At 40.4% G+C, this 24,581-nt stretch overlaps 1 protein-coding gene across 1 annotated transcript in view; it reads right to left on the reverse strand.

Moving 5' to 3' along the window:
- ITPRID1 (ITPR interacting domain containing 1) overlaps positions 1-24,581 on the reverse strand; it is a 62,208-nt gene that overhangs the window by 29,090 nt on the left and 8,537 nt on the right. The window contains exons 3-9 of the mRNA XM_084621379.1: positions 24,392-24,440; positions 22,844-22,887; positions 20,142-20,193; positions 19,156-19,242; positions 18,342-18,544; positions 8,866-9,455; positions 7,290-7,344 (exon numbers count right to left, since the gene is read on the reverse strand). Of these exons, the coding sequence (XP_084477505.1) occupies positions 7,290-7,344; positions 8,866-9,455; positions 18,342-18,544; positions 19,156-19,242; positions 20,142-20,193; positions 22,844-22,887; positions 24,392-24,440 (1,080 nt within the window). The remainder of the gene's footprint in view (positions 1-7,289; positions 7,345-8,865; positions 9,456-18,341; positions 18,545-19,155; positions 19,243-20,141; positions 20,194-22,843; positions 22,888-24,391; positions 24,441-24,581) is intronic.

Here is a 24,581-nt window from a genome sequence, read left to right on the forward strand (position 1 = left end):
TGATGAAAATGAGATGTAGAACTAAGTGTCATCAGCATACAGATGACATTGCAGATATTATTTCACAATCTCCCCAAGTGGCAACTGCAGAGAGATATGAATAAAAAGAAATGACAGGACTGAACTCCTGTGGGATTCAACAGCCGAGTGCCCTGATGAAGGAGGAGGAGTCACTCGAAACCAGCCTATAGAATCACCCCAAACAGAATGAACATTCCCCCCTTCCCTGCCAGGTCCAGTAACACTCTCTGCTAAATGGTATCAAAAACCTCTGAAAGGTCAGCATGGATGACTTGATATGAAGCTCATCAGCGAATGCTATTAGCTCTGTTTCTATGCTATTGTGCAGCCAGAAGCCTGACTAGAAGGGGATTTAAGGACTTCAGGATATCAGATTTCGGGTTAGACCCATCATGGCCCTCTCAATGATCTCAACCAGAAAGAAAAGGCTCAGCAGCAGCCCGCAGTGGACAAAGCGATGTTAATTCTTTGGGGCCGGGAGCATTTTTTGTTCTGTTTGTATGGCATCTAGCGCAACGGGGGCCTAGGACATGAATGGGGCTCATAAGCATTACCACAGCACATATAAGTTACAATATTGGTGTCCATTTTTTTAAGTATGTTTGACCACAATTTGTTCGCAACTTCCCTGCAGCTTTCCCTCTCTGAGGGAGGGATTAGATCCAAATCACAATAGCTTACAATCACTTAAATACCTCTTACTAGAATACTACATAAGACTCATTTGGAGGGTGGGGCTGGGGCAGCACAGCAAATCCTTGTTCTTTGACCCAGTATCCACTTTGACCCTAGCTCCACAGAGGACATTCTGAATCTGTTGGAACTTCTCTGTGAAGAACTCAAGTTCCTCAGTGCAGAAAGAAGCCACCCAGAAGAGTTCCACTGTTCAGCGTGTCCACTGTGGTCATCACAGAGGACAGGAAAGCCCACCTATCTCCCACAACAGCTATAGCAAAGTAACAGTCGTATAGAAAATATTTGGGACCGAGCCACTCCATTACACCATGCTTACGCAGAAATAATTCCACTGAAGTTAAGGGAATTACATCAGTGTAAAACCCATGTAACAGAGTGGAAAATCAGCCCCCTTTATGTCACAGGCAACAAGATCCATCACTGGATTTCCACCAGCAATGCTCTCATTTCCTTCTCTCTCACCCCATCTGTTGGAGGTCATTATTACACTAAGGTCACTTGTCAGGACTGTTCAGAAAGTGGGGACATTTAAGGACCATAGTGTAAATAGTCACATTGTGACAGTTCTAGTGGTAACCAGGACTGTGAATTACCTTGCTACCCCTTCCGCTGGCGAGAAGGAATCTTTCTTATGGTAGCTGGCTCTTTGTTGTTACTATTTTGCTAAATATTAAAAATGATGAGAGGCAACAGGAAAATCCGGATGTAGCAGAAACATGGAAATAAATGTGGATTCCTTTCCCATACTCCTGGTGGCATGGAGCAATCAATGCCATGCACGTTACAATAAAGAAGAAACAGGATTCACGTGGTTGGAACACAGTCAATTAAGAAAAATACTGATTGCATTCTGGAAATATTCCCATGGTGCCACACTGTATGTGGAGTTGGTGGGTAGGAGGAGTGAAGGTGTGATAATTAAAAGAATTGCTACTTGATAAGTCACAAGAGCTAATGTGTTAGCTTAGCATCCTGGGAAGCTAGAATGTTCCCAGCTGCTGCGAAGACGGAGTATAGTTTGATCCCTGGCACCATTCGTTGGGACAAGATGAATCACAAATGCTCTAATAGTGAGTTTCCATGTCACAATGTGCCAGATGGAGGTGGTTACTTCCCTGATTGATTGCCTTTTGGGCTACAAAGAGGTTTTCCAGCAGGCTAATGCCTTTATGTTGGCACACAACCTTCAGGGATCGGCAGGTCCTTCTTTGGTCAATACCACATTGGAATCCCTGCATAGCAATAGTGTGGCTCCCCTAATGGGGAAAGGCATTGAGGAGTAAAGAAGAAAGAAGTGGGAGTGAACGAATACAATATTGTACAAAAATAAACCTCAGATCCCTTGCATCCCTAATAGACATTGCTGCAAATGAATCTTCAGACACGTGCTGAGTTAACGGGCATGAACAACAACAAAACATCCTTTAGTTAAACCCAATACTTTACAAAGGCTAATTGAAAACGGAAGGAACGATGGGGGGTAGAGAGAGAGAGAACAGCTCTATTGTCAAGTATCGAATATGAAATCCCTGCAACAGATGAGTTTACATGCAAGCCTGCACCCCGTCAGGGCAAAGATACAGTGGAGTTATTTCCCTCAGAACACAACAGCACCAGTCCCTTGCACTGCCCAGCTAGCTTTCTCGACTGTGAGCTTTAGAATATAAACAGCCAATAAGTAAGAGCAATAACTATAGCTTCCTGCTGGGAGCTAACTCTGCCTGTCATGCATTTGCTGGGTCCTAATACAGGACAGTGAATAAAGCTTCATTACAGAACAATGGAGTTAGCTGCCAGAGCCTACAGATTTGAATAAACAACAAATAAGCAACATCTGCTCCAGCATATGTGTATGGTAAAAAAAAAAAAAGTCACAAAATAAAAGAATTTGTAAATGCCAAAAGCAACACTAAACTGCCAGTGCTACTGTAGAGTGAATTTTTAATTGCACATGCATACAGGCAGGCTGTGGGTATTAGTCTCACATATGTCTGGTTGCTGCCAACCTGGGAGTATAGATGAATTTAATTAAATAAGGATTATCCCTGTTCCCCAGTACAATTACTTATTTATAACAATGATAAAATTGCCTAATAAAAAATTGTAATATTTTTTTTAAAACAGAGCTAGAAAACACTGTTTTCCTTGTAAGTCATTCAGGGATGTTTGGGGGGTTGAGTGTCTTTTAAAATTAAGTCTCAGCATTCTGCCAAGAGAGAAAAGAAGAAGAAGAAAAAAGCCTTATCATAAAGCCTGCTGCACTTAAACAGCCAAAATCTACATGATGGAGAAATATAAAGAAGACACACAGGAGACAGGGAATTGGCTTTCATGGGGAGTGTAGAAAATTAAGCAATTGGACTAAAATTGAGGCCAGGCTACAGAGCCCAGGGAAGACCATTAGGGCAAGTACTTCAATAAGTCACCCATTTCTAATATGCTCCCTTTATGCAAAATACTCTGTTGCTAGTTAGCCCTACTTCTTCATCACCTAGCACTACTTCCAGAGGTAATGGAGTGGAACAGCTTCCATTCCATCCCTGTTTTCAGAGGCTTGTAACTTATGTTTCTTACAATAGATCCTTCTGGCCAACCGAGAAAGGGGTCCCATTGTGCTAGTTACTGTACAAACACAGTAACAGACAGTCCCTGCCCCCAAAGAGATTACAATCTACATTTAAATTTGGTAACATTCACTTTTGGGGCTGTTTTCCATAATTAGGGTCCTATTCGGCAAAGCACTTCAGCATGTGGCTTTAACCATGTGCTTAAGTCTATCCCTGTCCTGGAATGCACTTAAGGACATACTTAACTTTAAATACATGTTTAAGTTCATCAGTATTCAATTTAAGTTAAGCATATGCTTACGTGCTTTGGTGAATTGGGGCCTTAGGGTTAGATCCACAGAGAGGACTTAGACTCAGTGGTGCAACATTCTAGATACCTGGCCCCCAACGGAATCCACAGTTCTGAGTTAGGTACCTAAATACATTAGAGGATCTGGCCCCATATTGTCTTCGTTGAAATTAAGACAAGTATCAATAATACCATAACAACAGAGAAAGATCAGAATTTAAATCACATGCTGAAATAACATTTTGGAACTACACCTTGTGTCACAGACATTAATATAATACTTGTACTATTTACTTATATGATATTGGTTGGCTATTTAATTGGATGACAAAGCACTGCCGTCAGTAGAGGCAAAGTAATCACATTCTACATACTGTACCATGAAATCACAACTAAGCACATGCTTATTTCTGTGTTTTAGACCAGAATGCATGGTACCTAGTTATTCCTTTACTTATGGTGAGAACAGTATAATTATGCAATCTGGAGCAATTAATACCATTTGTCATTACATGGTACAGTAATTCACTGGAGCTGGACAAATAGTAGGAAGCTCTATTTGTGAGCATTTTAGCAAATCCTGAAATGGGTTGACTGCATTCACTCTCTGTGAATACTTGTGCAAATGAGGTTTTCTTTGCACAAATGTTGGGGAATGACTGTTCTTTGTGTGAATACCAGTATGAAGATTATTTATGCATTGGTGTGGGAGCTTGTCTCTATTTATAAAGATTCAGTTGTCATTCAGGAAGCAGAAACAAAACAATACCATGTAACTGAGGTGATTAACACACCATGAATAGCAAACAAGGGGACCTTATCCAAAGCCCAGTGACGTCAATGAGGGTATGTCTACACTGCAATAAAAACACCAGTGGCTGGCCTGTGTCAGGTGACTAGGGCTCACAGGCCTTGGCCTGCGGGGTTGTTTAATTAGCGGGTAAATATTTAGGCTCAGGCTGGCCACTGGAGAGTCCCAGAGTCCAGGCTCCATCCCGAACCTGAACGTCTACACTGCAATTTTTTAGTCCCACAAGCTCTGGTCAGGTGACAAGGGACATTGAAGGTGTTTTATTGCAGTGTCGACATACCCTTGAGAGTCTTTCCATTGATATCAGTGGTCTTTGGATCAGGCCCATAGTGAGCAGCCAAAGACAGGACCAAAATAAACAATCCATAAGCAGAAATACATAATCGTTCAATAAACGCAGTATGTGGGTGTATCACTAACACACTCATTCAAACAAAAACCTGCTCACAGATCATTTGGAAACAGAAAGAAAGAAAGGCTGTCAGATAAATTATTCACTGCAAATAGTTTGATCAGCTCTAGCATTTACTAAGTGAAGCTTATGCACTTGGGGTGAATTCCTGGCCTTACTGCAGTCAACGGGATTTGTGCCATTGACTACACTGCCACCAAGATGTCACCCTTGAAGCCTTCATCATCTGGACCCATGGAAAAGAAGCCCTTGAGGAATTCCACCATGATTTCAACAATTTCCATCCCACCACCAACCTCAGCCTGGTCCAGTCCACACAAGAGATCCACTTCCTGGACACTACAGTGCTAATAAACAATGGTCACATAAACACCACCCTATACCGGAAACCTACTGACCGCTATTCCTACCTGCATGCCTCCAGCTTTCACCCTGACCACACCACACGATCCATCGTCTACAGCCAAGCTCTGCGATACAACCGCATTTGCTCCAACCCCTCAGACAGAGACAAACACCTACAAGATCTCTGTCAAGCTTTCTTACAACTACAATACCCACCTGCAGAAGTAAAGAAACAGATTGATAGAGCCAGAAGAGTTCCCAGAAGTTACCTACTACAGGACAGGCCTAACAAAGAAAATAACAGAACGCCACTAGCCGTCACCTTCAGCCCCCAACTAAAACCCCTCCAACGCATTATTAAGGATCTACAACCTATCCTAAAGGATGACCCAACACTCTCACAAATCTTGGGAGACAGGCCAGTCCTTGCCTACAGACAGCCCCGCAACCTGAAGCAAATACTCACCAACAACCACATACCACACAATAGAACCACTAACCCAGGAACTTATCCTTGCAACAAAGCCCGTTGCCAACTGTGCCCACATATCTATTCAGGGGACACCATCACAGGGCCTAATAACATCAGCCACACTATCAGAGGCTCGTTCACCTGCACATCCACCAATGTGATATATGCCATCATGTGCCAGCAATGCCCCTCTGCCATGTACATTGGTCAAACTGGACAGTCTCTACGTAAAAGAATAAATGGACACAAATCAGATGTCAAGAATTATAACATTCATAAACCAGTCGGAGAACACTTCAATCTCTCTGGTCACGCGATCACAGACATGAAGGTCGCTATCTTAAAACAAAAAAACTTCAAATCCAGACTCCAGCGAGAAACTGCTGAATTGGAATTCATTTGCAAATTGGATACTATTAATTTAGGCTTAAATAGAGACTTGGAGTGGCTAAGTCATTATGCAAGGTAGCCTGTTTCCTCTTGTTTTTTCCTACCCCCCCCCCCCAGATGTTCTGGTTTAACTTGGATTTTAACTTGAAGAGTGGTCAGTTTGGATGAGCTATTACCAGCAGGAGAGTGAGTTTGTGTGTGTATGGGGGTGGGGGGGATGTGAGAACCTGGATTTATGCAGGAAATAGCCCAGCTTGATTGTCATGCACATTGTGTAAAGAGTTGTCACTTTGGATGGGCTATCACCAGCAGGAGAGTGAATTTGTGTGGGGGGGTGGAGGGTGAGAAAACCTGGATTTGTGCTGGAAATCACTTTAGATAAGCTATTACCAGCAGGACAGTGGGGTGGGAATAGGTATTGTTTCATATTCTCTGTGTATATATAAAGCCTGCTGCAGTTTCCACGATATGCATCTGATGAAGTGAGCTGTAGCTCACGAAAGCTCATGCTCTAATAAATTGGTTAGTCTCTAAGGTGCCACAAGTCCTCCTTTTCTTTTTGCGAATACAGACTAACACGGCTGTTACTCTGAACCCTTGAAGATGACAACTCTTGGGTAAATTAATGGGATGTATGGATGATTAGCATCTATGGATATCAGGCCACTTATTTATGTGACTAAATATGGATTTGCATTTAAATAATCAATATCATTCTGTGAGGCCCACCAAGGTGTCTCCCTTTATTCCTGGCTGTCTGTTCCTTGCCACTCTCAAGCTCAATTACATAACGACTCTCCCCTGCTCTGGAGTTTGTCACTGCTGCTTTGAACACAGCTAGAGGGAGGAACTTGAGAATGCTGCTAGACATTCTCCTGCCTGCTTCTCCAGCACTCCCCATCCATCTCTCTAGCAGAAAGAGCTCAGGACTCAAACTCAGGTCCTCCCACAGGATGTCAAGACACACTTCCACTTTACTGTCAGTCCAGTTTGCACTTTAAGCCTTTAAGCACTTAATGCAGACCCAGCCTGGCAATGAGTTGTGTATGAACAGACCTCTAAGCATACACACATATAGCCCCTTTGACTTGGTGTGCATACTTGTAAGCCACATTATTTTATTAATGCTCGTTTGGTTGGCACATTTATAGTTGTGCATCCAAACTGCATAGATGGTAGGAGCAGCTAGAGAATGCACTCTGCAAGAGATGAGAAATTAGAAAAAATACATAGCAAAATTAAGTTTTGTTTTTTTTTAAAGCTACATTTTATTTGTTAATACCCACCTGAAGTGCTGCCATGAAGATTTCCCCCTGGAGTTTCATCCTCAAAGCTCTGGATCTGAGACAGAAAAAAAAAAAAACCACAAAAGCAAAAACAGCTTATTTATTATTACAAGTGTATTTCCCCTTTTAGAATTAAGAATTTCCAACTGAAATATTGTTAAATCTTCTTTCAGTGGCTCTTGTTTTTATTACTGTTTAGTATTTTAAGCCAGGATCTAGTCCTGGTCACCCTCCAACTCCCATATTTAAGTGTCAATGGACAAAGGCCCCCTACCCCTGTACTATACATTCAAGCTCTTGCCACTGAACTGGCTCAAACAAATGCCCCTCAGAAAATGTGCCTTTATTAGCATAAATCAGACCTATTGGGCCAAATTCTTGCAATAAGGTGTAAAGAAGGGAAGGATTTTGCTCAGAGAATGTATTTAGAGAAGCACCCCAACCTCCTATATAGGGATTGGTGCCTCCATTGTGCTAGATGCTCTTCAAAACTCATGCGGCTAGTTCGGACCTTTTAATCCACTGTGCTGAACCACACTGTCTCAGAGAGGTGCAATAGTGTTTCATGTGTTTCTCTGCAAGCTGGGATGAGGGAGGTCAGCACCATGACCCCAACCTTGCAGTCAGGGCTTAGCATTTTTCTTAGCCGCTGTAGGTGAATGTAGGCTGGGACAAAACTCTTAGAGCAAAAGAAAAAACTTGAAACAGGACTCAGCTGAACGAGCCTCTTCTCCATGGATCCAGAATCCCACCTCCCCAAGATGACCCTTGAAAGTGGAAACCTTCCTGAATCTGCTGCCATCTTCTACGGAGGAGGCATGCCACCTCTCTCTTTCTCTCTCAAGTTCCAATTGTCTGTAGTGGATTGCTGGCTGTATCCTCTCCCCATTTCCTTGGTTCTTCAGGGAGACCCTAATTGTTGGCCTCCTTCCCCTATCTTTAGTCTTTGGGTGGCTGGAAAGATAAGCCTGCTCCTCTGTGCATCCTATTAGAATGGCCAGTATAGGGTAGTAGCCTTCCTGGACCTCTTTCTGCAGCAATGGGACCAGACACACTCCAGATGATCCCACTGTTGCAACTGCACACTGATCTTATATAAGACTAGGATTGACAAACACTCCAGATTATGCTGCACCACACTGACCCTGATCCACCTCCCATTGCTCCTAAAATGTATTGACAGCAGAACATCAGGGTCTAGAGCCATTCCATGGAATGTGGATCAGAGGACAAGCCATTTCTTTGAATGAGCTTGTTTTTAGGACACAGAGCTTAAGGAACAACTGCTGGAAAGCATATTGGCATTTTATCCGATAGTACTTGTTGACACAATCATGGCTTTTTGAGTAACACCTGTGCCAAATTTTTTGACAGTAGTTTATACCTAAATTGAAAACCTTAAACAGTCTATAACACACAGAGAAAGGGGTCTGGCTTCTCTCCCTGGTGCAGGGATATGATGTTTGAAAACATTCTACTTAACTCTCATCTTGGAGGAGAGAAGCCAGATCTATACTTGTATTTACCATCTGTATATGCACATTGTCATTATACGGTACATAGAAATCTGCCTTACCTCTTCCATTTCAAATGAATCTGGAGGCTTGTCCTTTGTACCAGACACCCTTCTGAGCGTGTGAGTCAAGAGCAAATTGGACTCCTTCCTTGGTCTGTCTTTGACAGCCATCTCCGATGCAGAAGGAATCTGGGGCTGCTTTATAGGTATATATGACAAAACCTGAGATTTCCCTGTTGGAGCCTGTGGCAGCCGGGATAATGTCAGTGCATCATCCTCAGTGGAAGACTGTTCCTCTCTCAGACCCACCAAGGTATTATTTTCAGAAAAGCCAGTCCTGATTGCTATGCATTGGTCCATCTCAGCATAGATGGGAGACTGTTCTTCTCTATCCTTGAATGACTCTGAATTTCCAGAAGCCTGAGCACTCCTTTGCAGTACTATTGCCTGTCTAGAAGCTTTTCTCAGGAAATGACCTAGCCTTCTCCGCTTCACTCGTGTGGCCTCAGCTTTGTTCCTCTGAATGTCCGTCATGCTCTTTTCTTCCCCATTACTCTCCTCTGATTTCTGTTGCTGGGTGTTAACACCATTCAGCAAAGAGGAGAAGGCACTAGTCACATGATCCAGGACTTCCAGTTGTCGAAAACGCCCTTGAGTTTGATAGAAAGGGATGAAAAGGTCCATTGTTAAAACAGAAAAGAATGATGCAGTCATGACCTAAACTAACGCTATCAGGTTACACACAGTTGTCAAGGCAGTTCATCCTTTCCCCTCGGCTTTCTTCAGAGAGACTGGGAATTCTTCAAATAACAGGCTGCTTTGGGAAAGAAATGCTAGGGCTTTTCCAGATCCCTTTATTATGGATTCTTTTTTATCCATATTTTAAAGGCCAAATTTTGAAGAGTGGTTTCCAAAGTTCTGCAACCAAAATTTGCATGGCATACAGAGAGAGGTGCATGAATATGGCTTTGGGAGCCTAACTTGAGACTCAAAGACTCAGCAAAGAATATAAACATGTGCTTAAACTGAACTTTAAAGAGCGTGAGCTACACTATGGGCCCTATAATCCATGCTGGCAGTTAACACGGGATTTAAAGGGCCCTTAGTGTAAATGAGAATCACTCCCTAACTGCTTTATTGAATAGGGATGGATTTAGGTGCTTAAAAATAAACATGTGCTTAAGTGCTTTGCTAAATTGGGGCCATGCATGTTACATGTATGTGAATTAAGATGAACTGTATATTTGAAACAATTGACTACCTTCTGGAGCATAATTAATTTTAAAACTTTTCACTGTTAATGAACACATTAAGGGCCTGATCCAGAGTTCACTGAAGTCAACCAGAGTCTTTCCATTGACTTCAAATGGGTTTAGGATCAGGGTTATAATGGCTTGATTGTGCAAGTCTTAAATCGGGTAGTACTTATAGAAGCAGTTTCATTGAGCTCATTGGGTCTTCTTGTGTTAATACTACTCAGCATAAGTAAGGGCTGGAGAATCAAGCCTCAATTTCCCAAATACCATAAGCCAGATCTGATTCCAGTTATTAAGACTGAATAGCGATTTGTACTATGAGTCACCCCACTGAGCTCAGTTGGTCTACCCAGAGTACGGTGCTACTCACTGTGTATCAGAATCAGTTCTCAAATACTTACAGTTGGCTATCATCCAAGACTCCTATAAATGTATAAACCCTTTAACTGGTAGCGATTAAGTACTGTAATTTATGTCAATAAATAGTTCACTGAATTAACCAATACAACCCCTAAAGGCTCTGTTCTTGCAAGAAGTGCATTGTCCTCCACAGACAGAGCAGAATGCACACACACAGAAGTTTCATAAGGTTCCCACAGCTTGTTAAGCTTATTAAGTCTCTGTAATTTGCTGGCAAATATTATTCCACAGCATAACAGCTCAAGGGAAATGATTTAATTTTTCATCTGTTTTATTAAAAAAAAAAAAAACAAAAAACCCCAAAGAATTTTGGAGATTTCCATCATTGTAAAATGTTGTCAGGTTATTGATAAAAGGAGCTACAACACATCTGCCTGTATATTGTGTCCCAAACCCTTCCTGAGGCAATGAAAATGTCAGAAGGGCTCCTGATTCCTTGAGAAATTCACTGAGGGGAATAGATGGCAAAGTTCTAACATTCTTGGCTTCTGTGTCTCCTAGTGAGCAGCCAAATTTATTGCATGTATTCTGCATGCAAACTGTTAAAGCCGCTTCACTGATGATTAGACAACAAGGGGATATTTAACATGGATCTGAGCTGGGTCTGTGCATGAGGGACCAATATCATGACATATAATTCCTGACTGTTACCATTTCTCTCTGAGACTCATGTTTTTCCAAACACTGGGATGGCAAAATCCGCTGAAGTTAAAAATCAGGCAAAGTCTTTTTAAGGACAATGACAAAGCTTTCACTAGCTCTGGTTAAAAACTAGTCATTGGATCTATCAGTATACAGAGTACACAGTGGTATTTTGGGATATAAAGATTTTATTGGCATGAGTTTGGGATGATGGTATGACTCACTCATGGCTTTGCATATCAATGATGCCATCACATATTCTCCAAATAAAACATATATCCTCAGTATTGTACATTGTTAGGCTGTTAACTGTGTCAGGATGTAAAAATGCCAATTTCTAATCTCTTCTGAATTATTAGTGACAGAATTGTCTAACGTTTCTGATTTAAATCAGAACCACCTTTTATAGTTTGAAATAGATTGCAAAAGCAAAACAACATGTCAAAAACTATCTCAGTTTCTGACAGCTAATGAATGAATCAAATGATGAGGAAAAAGAGAAGCAAGCAATAATTCACTAATTGTGAATGTAATCAATGCACAGGGTCAAATCCATCCTTTGTGTAACTACACTGACTTCAACCAAGTCACTGGAGGAACCACATCAGGCTAACATTGCTTCATTGCTTAATCCTCCCCTTGCAGGCAGCCCCATTGATTTCAATGGGATCTCTCCAAGGAGTAATGTTTAAACATGTGAGCAAGATGAGCAGGTCTGAATTTAGCCCACATTACTTACCGAGCTTTTAGCTCTTTTCCTAAACACTAAGGACCCAACCGTGCCAATCCTTACTCACTCAAGTAATCCTTGCCCATGCATGCAATCCCACTGAAGACAATTAGACTACTCATGTGAATCAGGGCCTATTCACATTATAGCTGTGAGATCCTGATAACAGTACAGTTATCCCCACAGCCATTTACAACACAGCTGAAATCTGTAGTGTAGATGAGACTAAGTCAGGGGTAGTCATTAGGCAGACTGCGGGCCAAATCTAGATCGCCAGATGCTTTTTGAATGAACCCCGAAATCTTTTTATTGACTACTTATCATTATTGTTATTACTTTTTTTATTATTTTCTCTGGAGCCTGGACCTTGACCATCCCTTGACCAAGAAATTTGGACCTTGACAAAAAAATAATGGCCTACCCCTGCCTTAAGGAATAGAGATGAGACACTAGAATTTGCAGTTGTGTTGTAATTGTCTCAGGATAATTATGTTGTAAACAAGCCCACTGACTCAGTTATACAGCATGTGTAATTTGGTCAGTGTCTAAGAATTTGTAAGGTCAGGTCTCAAATAGCTGAGGAAAAAACACACATTTTAGTTTATCTTTACCTAAATCCCAAGGTAAATTGTCTAGAAGACTACTATAAGGATTTAGAATCTCATAAGAGGCCATCACTGAAATGAATGAGGGGCCTTTTGAGTTTCTAGTGGTGACTGGAAATTTTCCAACAAAATGTTTTTTAAATGGAAAATGCAGTTTCTGCAAAAATATTTCCATTAAAAAAGATTAAGCAAAATTGAAATGTTTATTTACCAGTTTGAAAATCAAAATGAAATATTTAATTTTGGTTCATGTCATCTTGGTTTGTCGAACTGAAATGCTTCATGTCAGATCAGCTCTACAATGATGCATTGCAGTCTCCCCTCTGATTGAACTGCTGTGCTGGATCATGGGAGTCATAAGACCACAGTATATCTGAGAGATGTAGTCTGGCTGGGGACTCCAGCCCATAAAGAAGAATGAGTGCATGAGGCACCCAAACTACAACTCAGATGAAGCACCATGGAAGCTCAGGAGTACACAAATGAGTGTTAAAATGAAAGGAAATTTTTTAGATTTGTGAATGTTGAAATGTTTTCTTTGGATCAAATTAAGGCTGATGATTAATCACAGTTAACTCATGCGATTAACTCAAAAAATGAATTGCGATTAAAAAAATTAATCGCCATTAATCGCAGTTTTAATTGCACTGTTAAACAATAGAATACCAACTGAAATTTATTAAATATTTTGTATGTTTTTCTACATTTTCATATATATTGTATTCTGTGTTGTAATTGAAATCAAAGTGTATATTATTTTTATGACAAATATTTGCACTGCAAAAATGATTAACAAAATAAATAGTATTTTTCAATTCACCTCATACAAGTACTGTAATGTAATCTCTGTCCTGAAAATGCAACATACAATTGTAGATTTTTTTGTTACATAACTGCACTCAAAAACAAAACAATGTAAAACTTCAGAGCCTACAAGTCCACTCAGTCCTACTTCTTGTTCAGCCAATCACTAAGACAAACAAGTTTGTTTATATTTACAGGAGATAATGCTGCCCGCTTCTTATTTTCAATGTCACCTGAAAGTGAGAACAGACATTCACATAGCACTTTTGTAGCTGGCATTGCAAGGTATTTACATGCCCCTTCATGCTTTGGTCACCATTCCAGAGGACATGTTTCCATGCCGATGATGCTCATTAAAAAAAAATAATGCATTAATTAAATTTGTGACTGAACTCTTTGGGGCGAGAATTTGTATGTCCCCTGCTCCGTTTTACCCACATTCTGCAGTATATTTCATGTAAGAGCAGTCTTGGATGATGACCAAGTGCATGTTGTTCATTTTAAGAACACTTTCACTGCAGATTTGACAAAACACAAAGAAGGTACCAATGTGAGATTTCTAAAGATAGCTACAGCGCTTGACCCCAGGTTTACGAATCTGAAGTGCTTTCCAAAATCTGAGAGGGACAAGGTGTGGAACTTGCTTTCAGAAGTCTTAGAAGAGCAACACTCTGATGCGGAAACTACAGGACCCGAACCACCAAAAAAGAAAATCAACCTTCCGCTTGTGGCATCTGACTCAGATAATGAAAGTGAACATGCGTCCGTCCGCATCATCAGCATGGACATATGTCCCCTGGAATGGTGGTTGAAGCATGAAGGGACATATGAATCTTTTAGCGCTTCTGGCATATAAATATCTTGCGACACCGGCTACAACAGTGCCATGAGAACACCTATCCTCACTTTTAGGTGACATTGTAAGCAAGAAGTGGGCAGCATTACCTCCTGCAAATGTAAACAAACTTGTTTGTCTGAGCGATTGGCTGAACAAGAAGTAGGACTGAGTGGACTTGCAGGCTCTAAAATTGTACATTGTTTTATTTTGAATGCAGGTTTTTTTGTATATAATTCTACATTTGTAAGTCCAACTTTCATGATTTGCACTACAGTACTTGTGTTAGGTGAATTAAAATACTATTCTTTTATTTTTTTACAGTTCAAATATTTGTAATCAAAAATAATTATAAAGTGAGCACTGTACACTTTGTATTCTGTGTTGTAATTGAAATCAATATATTTGAAAATGTAGAAAACATCCAAAAATTTTAAAATAAATGGTATTCTATTATTGTTTAACAGTGCGATTAATCACAGGATTAATTGTGATTAATTTTTTAATCACTTGACAGCCCTAGATTAAATATGTTGAAATGAAATGTTTCAACCTTTCTGAATCATAATTTTTTGAACTTTCCATCTCACAAAAAATATTGACATTAACAAATTTTGGTGTATTGTGATTTTCCATGGGGCATAAATTCCAATATTTGAACAGCTCTAGGAACTTAACACAAAATAGGAACTGATGCTGGATCTTCACATATATGCCCTCCTCCTCTTTAAGCAATATTTCCTCTGTTCCAGTGAGTCACACAATAAATATTGCACTCTGGATTTTATAGTCAAAATATTAAACTGTCTTTCAGGGATGTTTAGAAGAGCTTCAAAAATGCAGTATTTAACATATGCAGAATATGATATAGAATAACTTGGGGAACCTCCATATTGATGATCCATAAGTACAAACTATAAAGTTTCTCAAATCAGACATGCACAGAAAATCAAAAAGGAGGAGGAGGAGGAAGACAGAAGGGGAATGGAGTGAGTGAGAAAGGAGAGAAATTTGACTGACATGTTTTTCTTCTTCTAAAGACTTGTGTTTTCTGGCTATTCATTCCCAGCAAAGTCCTTTCCCATCTGAGGATGACATGAGCTAGCTAGATTTTCTAAAGAGTTCAGCTCCTATTTAGACACCACAATAAGTAGCTCGATTTTCAAAATAGCTCAGCATTTTGGGTGCTTAGCTCTTATAAAAATCTGGCCATCTGTATCACAATGGGAGCTGCTGGCTGCTGAGCTTTTCTGAAAAATCCGAGCTGAAACCTTGGCTCCATTGAAGCGAATGGGAGTTTGGCCATTGATTTAGATGGAGCCAGGATTTCACCTCTGGCTTTTATTTAGGTGCCCAAAGGATTGCTGAGCTCTTGAAAATCTGGCTCAGTGACTATACAGAAGAATCAATTACCACCAATCAAATAGAAGCATCAACAAATAATACACCAACTGAGCAGCAAATGCATTTGAAAAGGTCAGATCAGCAATTAAACAGCTCTAGAAACTCAGGAAAATAATAAATCTGACTTTACTGTGGAAGCCAATCCCGCAGTTTATTCTCCCACCACAGCCACCAACAGGCAAACCCAAACAGAAAAGACTTCACTGGGAAATTAATAGCTGGGAGATTTCAAAAACCAACAACCCTAGGTTTCAGAGTAGCAGCCGTGTTAGTCTGTATTCGCAAAAAGAAAAGGAGTACTTGTGGCACCTTAGAGACTAACCAATTTATTTGAGCATAACAACAACCCTTGAGAGACCATGTCGCCTAGCCAGACAGACAAATCTCTTCCTCCTCTGTCATCCACTCCTTTCCTCTCTCCCAGGCTAGATCTTAATCCTTTGCTCTTTCATTCTGTCCTTTTTTTCTCTTCTCCGTCACTCTTGTTTTTCTTTTCCTCCTTTAATCTGTCCTTCCTCCTCACTCCCTCCTTTCGCTCTCATTGATTTTCTTCTTTCCCTCTCCTCCATCTGGGGAGTTCTCTCACTCACACACCAATCCCGTTGATGTGTGGGTTTGCTGTAAACATTTAGATGGGCACATGGGTCTATGAAACATTTTCTGTAAGGGTGGACATTTCTGTTGCATTTCTCATTTGATAATGTAAGGCTTACTTGATGAAGTTTCTGAATAGGAAGGCAGCCAGTATGTATGAGATCCTGCCTTGATGAGCATCTCAGGAGCAAACTGACAGGTTTCAGAGTAACAGCCGTGTTAGTCTGTATTCGCAAAAAGAAAAGGAGTACTTGTGGCACCTTAGAGACTAACCAATTTATTTGAGCATAAGCTTTCGTGAGCTACAGCTCACTTCATCGGATGCATACTGTGGAAAGTACAGAAGATCTTTTTATACACACAAAGCATGAAAAAATGTAGTTTACCACTACAAAAGGTTTTCTCTCCCCCCACCCCACTCTCCTGCTGGTAATAGCTTATCTAAAGTGATCACTCTCCTTACAATGTGTATGATAATGAAGTTGGGCCATTTCCAGCACAAATCCAGGTTTTCTCCCCCCACCCCACCACAAACCCACTCTCCTGTTGAAGCTCTTGAGGGTCATCTGGCTATCATTGTGCAGCGGACAGGCGTGGAAGCTGTGCAAGAATAAGAATTGCAGACTTGGGAAGTACAGTCCAGATTTTTTAAAAAAAGGAAGGTGAGTCTGAGCAACAGGAGGAGGAAGGGAATGGTGTGATCAGCTGTGTGTGGCATATGTGCTGAACAAAGCTGGTAGAAAAAAGGAGCGCAGTATGAAAAAAATCTCCCTTTCCTTTGAAAAAATCAAAATCTGTAATTTCAAAAATTTGAAAAATGTCAACCAGTTTTAATGCTGAGGCTGAAGAACAGATTCTCACTACTCTGCTGGTGGCAGGGTGTAGTACTGAGAGGGTGTTGGAAGAAGATGGATTGCAGCATCTTGACACCACAGAGCATGCATGAGAAAGGGCAGCAAGACAAGAATGAGTAAAGATAAGTGATGTAGTGAAGTGATCTATTTATCTTCGGTATTTATGGGGCACAAAATACCAGTTACTTGGATTATACTAAGAAACATGGATCCAGATTTTGGTAGGTTTACTCATGGTAGATACTTTAACACTTCTTCATATGCAGCTCCATTGGCTTCAGTGGAACTATTAGCTGAGTTAGGTAGTCTTCAGCATAAATATGGGGTAATTTGTATTAGAAATTGGACTATAGAGATTACAAGGTGTGGTCATAATCCTAAAATCCTGGCTATACTAAAGAGTAATCGATTGTAAGGCCAGAAGGGAACATTATGATCATCTAGTCTGAATTCCTGCAAAATGCAAGCCTGCGAATTTCATCAAGTAATTTCTGCATCAAGACCATAACTTCAGTTTGAGCTAGAACATATCTTTTAGAAAGACCCTTCAATCTTCATTTAAAATACCACAAAATACCACATCAGTAGGTAGATTGTTGAAATCTTCTCTTCCACATCGTATCTTCCACATATGTACCTTTAGACTGTGATCAAGCCACCTCTTAACCTGCTCTTTGATTAGTTACATGGATTGATCTTCTTAAGTTAATCTCCCCACTGTATTTTCCACTGCATGCATCTGACGAAGTGAGCTGTAGCTCACAAAAGCTTATGCTCAAATAAATTTGTTAGTCTCTAAGGTGCCACAAGTACTCCTTTTCTTTTCACTCTAAACCAGGTTTTCCAATCCTCAAATTATTCTTATTGCTCTTTTCTGAATCCTTTCACATTTTCAATGTCCTTGGAAGACAGAACAACACTAGGTGCAAATATGTTAAAACACTGATTGTCCAAACATGTGTCTCCCAGACCTAAGCTTAAAAACAAAAAAACCCTCTAACATGGCTGTATCATTGTTCTCCCTTGGTGTAAAGACCTTGTCTGTGAAGTGCACGGTGCATTGCGGTTTCTATATAAGCAATAAATGAAATTTAAAAAATAACAGCCCAGACAGCAAATTTTAGCATAGTTGTAGGTGATATTACAACTGAGGGCCTGTTTACCCTATAAAAACAGTTATGTTAGAAGTCCTGGTTAGATACAGTTAAAAAATCATAATTGTATTTACCATGTCAGGAAGAAGTTATGCTGTAAGTTTGCAGAACTGTGTTTATGTTTCCTGAATATGGTCCCAGGTCTCATTCATTTTCCCTCTCAAGGTCCTCTCCCTGCCTCCACAACCCCCACTTTATTTTCTGTTGTTGCATCTCTGACAAAACACTCTCAACTTACCATATAAATTGGGATTCTCAAGGTCCATACGCTGCTTTTGAGCTTCCAGAAAGACTCGGATGTTGATTCCTTTTGCTACGGAAGCATTATTGATAAATCGAGAAGGGATTTTAGTGCAAATGTCAGGTTCTTCTGTCCCAAACCCCAAATCCAGTAGAATCTCAACTGGATCATTTTCCCAGAGCTCCAGCCATTCAGTGATGCTGTGGATAAAACAAAGACAATTCATATCACTGTCCTGACATCACCCTTCTTTTTGTTTAGCTCTTACATGGTTTTGCCTTTGCTCAGAAATTCTATTTCCTTCCCCCATCTCACTTTCCCAGCACTCCTCCACGAGGTGGCAGTTATATTCTTCCAGTTCAGAGGCCCATGATTTTTTCTCCCAGGGATGCATTAGCCTGGAAAGATAAGGCGGATCTAGAGTACGTAGCAAGAGGAACATTTGTAGAAGTTGATGTTCCTATGGATTGAAATCCTCTTTCTATCCACATCATAGATAAGGCACATGCTACAGCAATTCAGCCTTCCTCACATTGCCTCACAAACATGCCTCAATACTCACCTCTGATGTCAATGGAAAGCTTATCAATGGGCTTTGTATCAGGTACCTACTAATCAGCGGAGGGCCATTTTGTTCTCATTGAAGTAAATGAGAGAACTCCCATTAACTTCAATGGGAGCAGGATTGGGTGTCATGTATCTTTATTCTTTACACTCCATTTACTGGGTTTTTAATCCTCATGTATTTGTCAGTCTCTAAACAGGACTAATCTCTACCGCTTTGGATTGAAAATATCTGGAAACTACTAACCTTTTCGGTGCACTAGCAAGAGAATGGGACGAGTTGAAACTGTTCCATCTTGACATAACAGGAGTTTCTGAAAACTGATGCAGAGATCTACAGGAGTTGGAAAAAGTAACCATGAAGTCTTGGGGTCCTTTGGGATGTCATTATGATGTTTTTTCCAGAGTAAACATTTGCATTTTGTTTTGGTTTATAATGATACACAATGTCAAGGCCTTAGAAGAAGAGCATGTATGATACTGTGGCAATACACTTATTCTCAAGAACAGTATGTTACAGTAGGTGTTAAAATGTAGGTGTTAGGTACCAGTAAATGCTAATTATAAAGGTGGCAGAATGTCTCGCTTTTGACAGATGGTGAATCTTTGGGGAACCTTTAAGGAGCACAGTTTCTCTAGCCACCTACTTCTAAAGGATATAATTGCTGTTAACAAAGTTTCAGATAGAACAGGCTCACTAAGTAGCAACAGCAGGAACTACATTTCAGATTACATCTCAGTTCTTTGTATAGTTAGGGTTTCTGACTGTATTTGTAATAAATAATCTGGATCATAATGCCTGTTTTTAAGGAGCCAATCATTGTAGAATGAACATTCTGTAATCTGGTAGTCTTTTTCTAAGGTACACATTTAATGCTTCTGTAATAGATGGACTTCACTTTACTCACATGTACCTACGGTGATTAGGGTCATTAATATAGTTATGGATGAAAAGTTGGTCCATTCTCTATCCTTCCAAGCTGCCCCACAAGATACAGCTTAAACAAGATTTAAATTTTGCTTAGGTCTTGTACTAAGGTACTAATGTTAAAAAAAAAATAAAAAAACTATCTACTAGATATCTATCTATATCTAGTATCTATAGATATCTATAACTATCAACTATCTACTAAAAAACTATCTACAGAAAAAACTTTGTGGTGTCTTTGAAAATATTAAATATAAAGTTTCTTCCTTTGTATCTAATATAGCCACGCATTGTCTGAAACCTACCTCATATAGCTTTGCACAGTCATTTGCACCATTTCTGGGTTAGCCAAGGAAACTGCAAGTAAGAAAATACATTTATATTTGCACTCCTAATGCCTCTCAGGACAGAAATGTTGTCACACTAGAACAGACGTAAGATTTATTTTATTGCATGACCATGTTATTATAGCAAAAGCAGCAAATATCACTTTCCAGCGTAGACAAGCCCTTAACATCAGCTTGAACGCCCGGTGGAGTCAATGGAAGTCTTTCCATTGACTCCACTAGGTTTTGGATTAAATCTTTAATGTGTTTGGGAAGGAGTTAAAAGAGTCACAGAGCAGCTGAAACAGGTTTTGCGGGAGAAATAGTCTGGCTAGGAACGGGAAGCATTGAACACTGGTTCCTGGAGTTCTAGGGTGCCACAGTTAGGGGGAATAAGCTACACTTTGTTTAGACCATCTAATGAACTTGCTCACTACTGTAAAGAAGTGAGATTAGGATACAGTGTGCGGTGGCAGTATAATTCGTTGCTCCTTGCAACAATGAAATAACACACTCATGGATTCGGAATCTTCCTTGCTGCTTGGAAGTTGGGGCAGAATATTTTCCTGTGGCTAACAATCGATGCTGTTCTGTGGCACATGCCAATATCTTTTTACCTCTTTTCTTGAGATTTAAATATTTGCTTTCTATTAATAAAGCTTTGTCGACAAAGAAAGGGAAAAGCATCGTCTCTTGTTCTCTACTGGATTACTTTCCTGCTCATAAATCCTAACACAAATTCTTGTGGTTTACTCACTGCAAGGATAACCATCAAAACTATGAACAAAAAAGGATGTCGGCATTCTGTAATTGCTATGGCAACATAAACCAGAACCTCTAATAGCAAACGCTGTGCTCAACTTGCACACGAATCTGCTACTTGTCTCAGGACACAACGTGTCTTCTTTTCCTGTACACAGCATTGGATCACCTTGCAATATTAAATTTATTTATCCTCACAGCACCCCTGTGAGCTAAGGAACTATTATCTCCATTTTACAGATGGGGCATTGAGGCACAGAGAGACTAAATGACCTGCCCAGGGTCATCCAGGAAGCCTGTGGCAGAGAAGGGAGTTGAGCCACAGCCCAGGCAAGCACCCTAACGCCCTAGCCCTGGAGATGCGCTATAAAAATGCTGGGTGCCTGTCAAAGGCAAAAGAAAAAAATGGTGGGAAGTTTAATTAGAGTTCTTCCTTGATAGGGCTCGCCAAGCCTTGCCTTCCAAAAGAACTTGATGCCCTGCCAACAGAAATTTTACCTTATAGTAAACTCCTCAACAGCGTATGTTACTGGGATCGAAACGAACACATGCACCACCCCTGTAAAAGTACAGGCAGCACTGTGGAAGTTGCTACTGCATGGTCATTTGAAATGATCGTAGCTTTCGGGTGTTTTGAGTAGCCATGGAACATAACTAGTCTCTCAGTAACAGGCTGAGACACAACATAGAACCATTTATCTTTGCATCTGAGGGTACCTGCTGAGTAGACTTTCATCCACATGTGAGCTCTCCACTTCCCTTTCCTGTCTTGAGCCTTAATTAGAAGATCCCCAAACTGGCAAAGAGTGGGATTGTAACGGGATATAAAGAAAGAGGACCTATACATTCTCAAACTAAGAGGCCATAAAGGTAGTGTGATGGCACAGTAGGTATGCTTCCTGATCTCTAAAAATGCATTTATTCTAGACTCTGAAAACATTTCATCTGATTACTGAGCTGGAATATACTTTTGGGAAAATAATGCCCTTTAGAAATCAGTCAGAGAAAGTTTATGACAACAAAACAAAACAAAAAGGATTTTCTAAGCCAACAGCAGCGCTAATTGCTGCTGTGTTCACAGGCAAAAATGTACTTACATATGTGCAGTAAAGAATCCATTTTGCAGGGTTAAATGTAGTATCTAATACTTGAGAGGGACTAGGACATTTTAGCAGCACAGAAGATGCTGGATATTAAGAGAAGATAGGAGGAAATTTCATTTTGAAATTCTATACCTCTTAATTTTGAATAGGAAGTTGAGAATACCATGTTAGAATGTGAGCAGCATTATTAAGCAGTAATTTGGATCCACAGCAGGTACTCGAGATTTGAAAGCTTTGGTGGACTTACATATCTGAGAGGAAACAAGGGGTTGGGTTTTTTGGCTCCCCTTCATGTTCCCCCATCACTGACATAACCCGGAGATCTGTTACCCTCAGTTAACAAGTACATTAGGAGAGATGTCACAATCAAAGCAAGAATTAAAGCAGTTCAAATCAAACACCACAAAAGTTCGGTGGGCCAGATCATCCACTGGTAGAAATCTGCATACGTATCTCCATTGACTTGAGTGGAGATACACCAATTTATATCCACTTAGGATCTGGAGATTAAAGAGGTCTCTGCTGAGTGCTAGTTTGGGGGTCTTCTGATTGAGACTCCAGACGGAGAAGGAACGGAGAGTTTACCTATGGATGAAAGGCTCAACACAACAGATGCAAAGACAAATGGAGAGCTGTGCCTTTTAGTAGTGTACAAATGAACAACTCTTCAGAGGAACAAGACAAACGGTGAAACGTCTACTGATTATTTATTAATCATGGATGCGCTATCTGATGCATCCAGAATATCTACCATTACTGACAAATGTTAATCCTTTGCCCAGAGAGGCAGATCTCCCAGATATTTTACTGTTTTACCTGCGTTTTCTCTGTCTTGTTGTAAATCTTCACTTGTAGACAAGCTGTAAATATAAGATGTGCTTTTTAAAAAGAAGGAATTAAATCGCTATAAAAAGCATGACACTCAGCTGCTTTTTCATTAAATAGATATGGTAGGGGGATGCAGTTTCATAGAAAAGTACAGCACTAGGCATTCAATGTATGTTAGAGCTGCCATGTATGTATGGTGTTGAGGAAAATGCTCCCTGTGCCCAACTTAATTCCTACTAGTACTTGCCCCCTCCCCTGCTCCCCAACATACAGAGACCTTAATTAAGCACTAAGGGTCCAATCTTGCAGTCCTTGCCACAGACAAAGCCTCTGTTTATGTCCATGAAAATTTTGCCTAAGGAAAACATGCAGTTTATGGTCCTAAATCTATCAAGGGCTAAAATTATGGCTTCCCCTGTCCACACGGACTAGCGAGGGAAGAGGTTGAACAACGTCTTACCCTTTTGAGGAGGCACCCACACAGGAGGCAGCCATCTGGTTCCCACTAGATCCAATATGTGTGGTGGGGTGGTCACTAGCTTGCAATACTGTACTAAATGACCAAGTGGGGCATGGCTGGGTGGGACAGGCCATGGTGACGGTCCTGCCCACGCTAAGCCTAAAAGGTGCTGGCATGACTATATAGGATGAATGCTTCTTACATCCTTTTATACTCATCACCATGTCCCCAGACACTGTTCCTAAGTCTGTGCCATTCCTTCTCCTCCCCGGTGCAATTCTGCCTATGAAGAGGCGGAATGTAGTTCTAGTTACTGAAACACCGTATCCACAGGGCTATTGGCTACAACTGAGCAAAATTCAGAATTTATGTCCCATGGGAAATTCCAATATTTGTTTTCCTCACAAACTGGATAAAACAGCAAAATCTTATTTTTCCTCATGGAACAAAATATTCTGAAAAATGTTGATTTGGAAACGTTGAAACATTTCACTTTGCCATTTTCTATAGAAACAAAACATTTCAATAGTCCCGAAATGGAAATGTTTAGTTTGGGATTGTTGAACTGATCCAAAGAGCTTCATTTTAAGTCAATTCAACATTGCACCCATTGTGGTGCATTGTCTCATGAGAGCTGTAATTTGGAAGTCTGATGCCCCTATTCTTTTCTATAAACCAGACTCCCTCAGCAGAGAACAACTCCCATGATCCAACTAAATCACATGACTCCCATGATGCATCATACAGCATTTTTGGAGGTGTAGCCCCCCAACCCATATGAGAGAATGGGAAACTGCACTACAACTCCCATGAGGCAATGCACCGTGATAGGGAAATATAGTTGAATGTTGAATTGATTCAAAACAAAACATTTTGAACACACCCAAAAATCAGATATTTTGTTCTGATTTTTCCAATGGCAAAATTTCAATTTTCCTGCAGAAAATTTCAATTTTCCAGAAACCGCATTGTCCATCAGAAAATCCCTGGCCAGCTCTACTGTTGCTATCAGTAAGTGCAGAGGCATAATTTGATGATGCAGCAAATACTTATTCAATAACATGACCAAAACTTACAAGAACCCAGAATCCAGCCAATGGCGGATATTTTCTTCTTTAGAATCTTCTGAAAATAACAATAAACAAGATACAGGATCACTGGCTCCAGTTGCGGATTGGTTTATAGCCATTTACCACATGACTGAACTGCTTCATTTCCCAGTGCCATTAATCCCAGAATTTGTAAACGCTATTAGGGGAAAGACTG

This window comes from Lepidochelys olivacea (genome assembly GCF_965140295.1).
Source record: "Lepidochelys olivacea isolate rLepOli2 genome assembly, chromosome: 2".
NCBI classification, from domain to species: domain Eukaryota; kingdom Metazoa; phylum Chordata; order Testudines; family Cheloniidae; genus Lepidochelys; species Lepidochelys olivacea.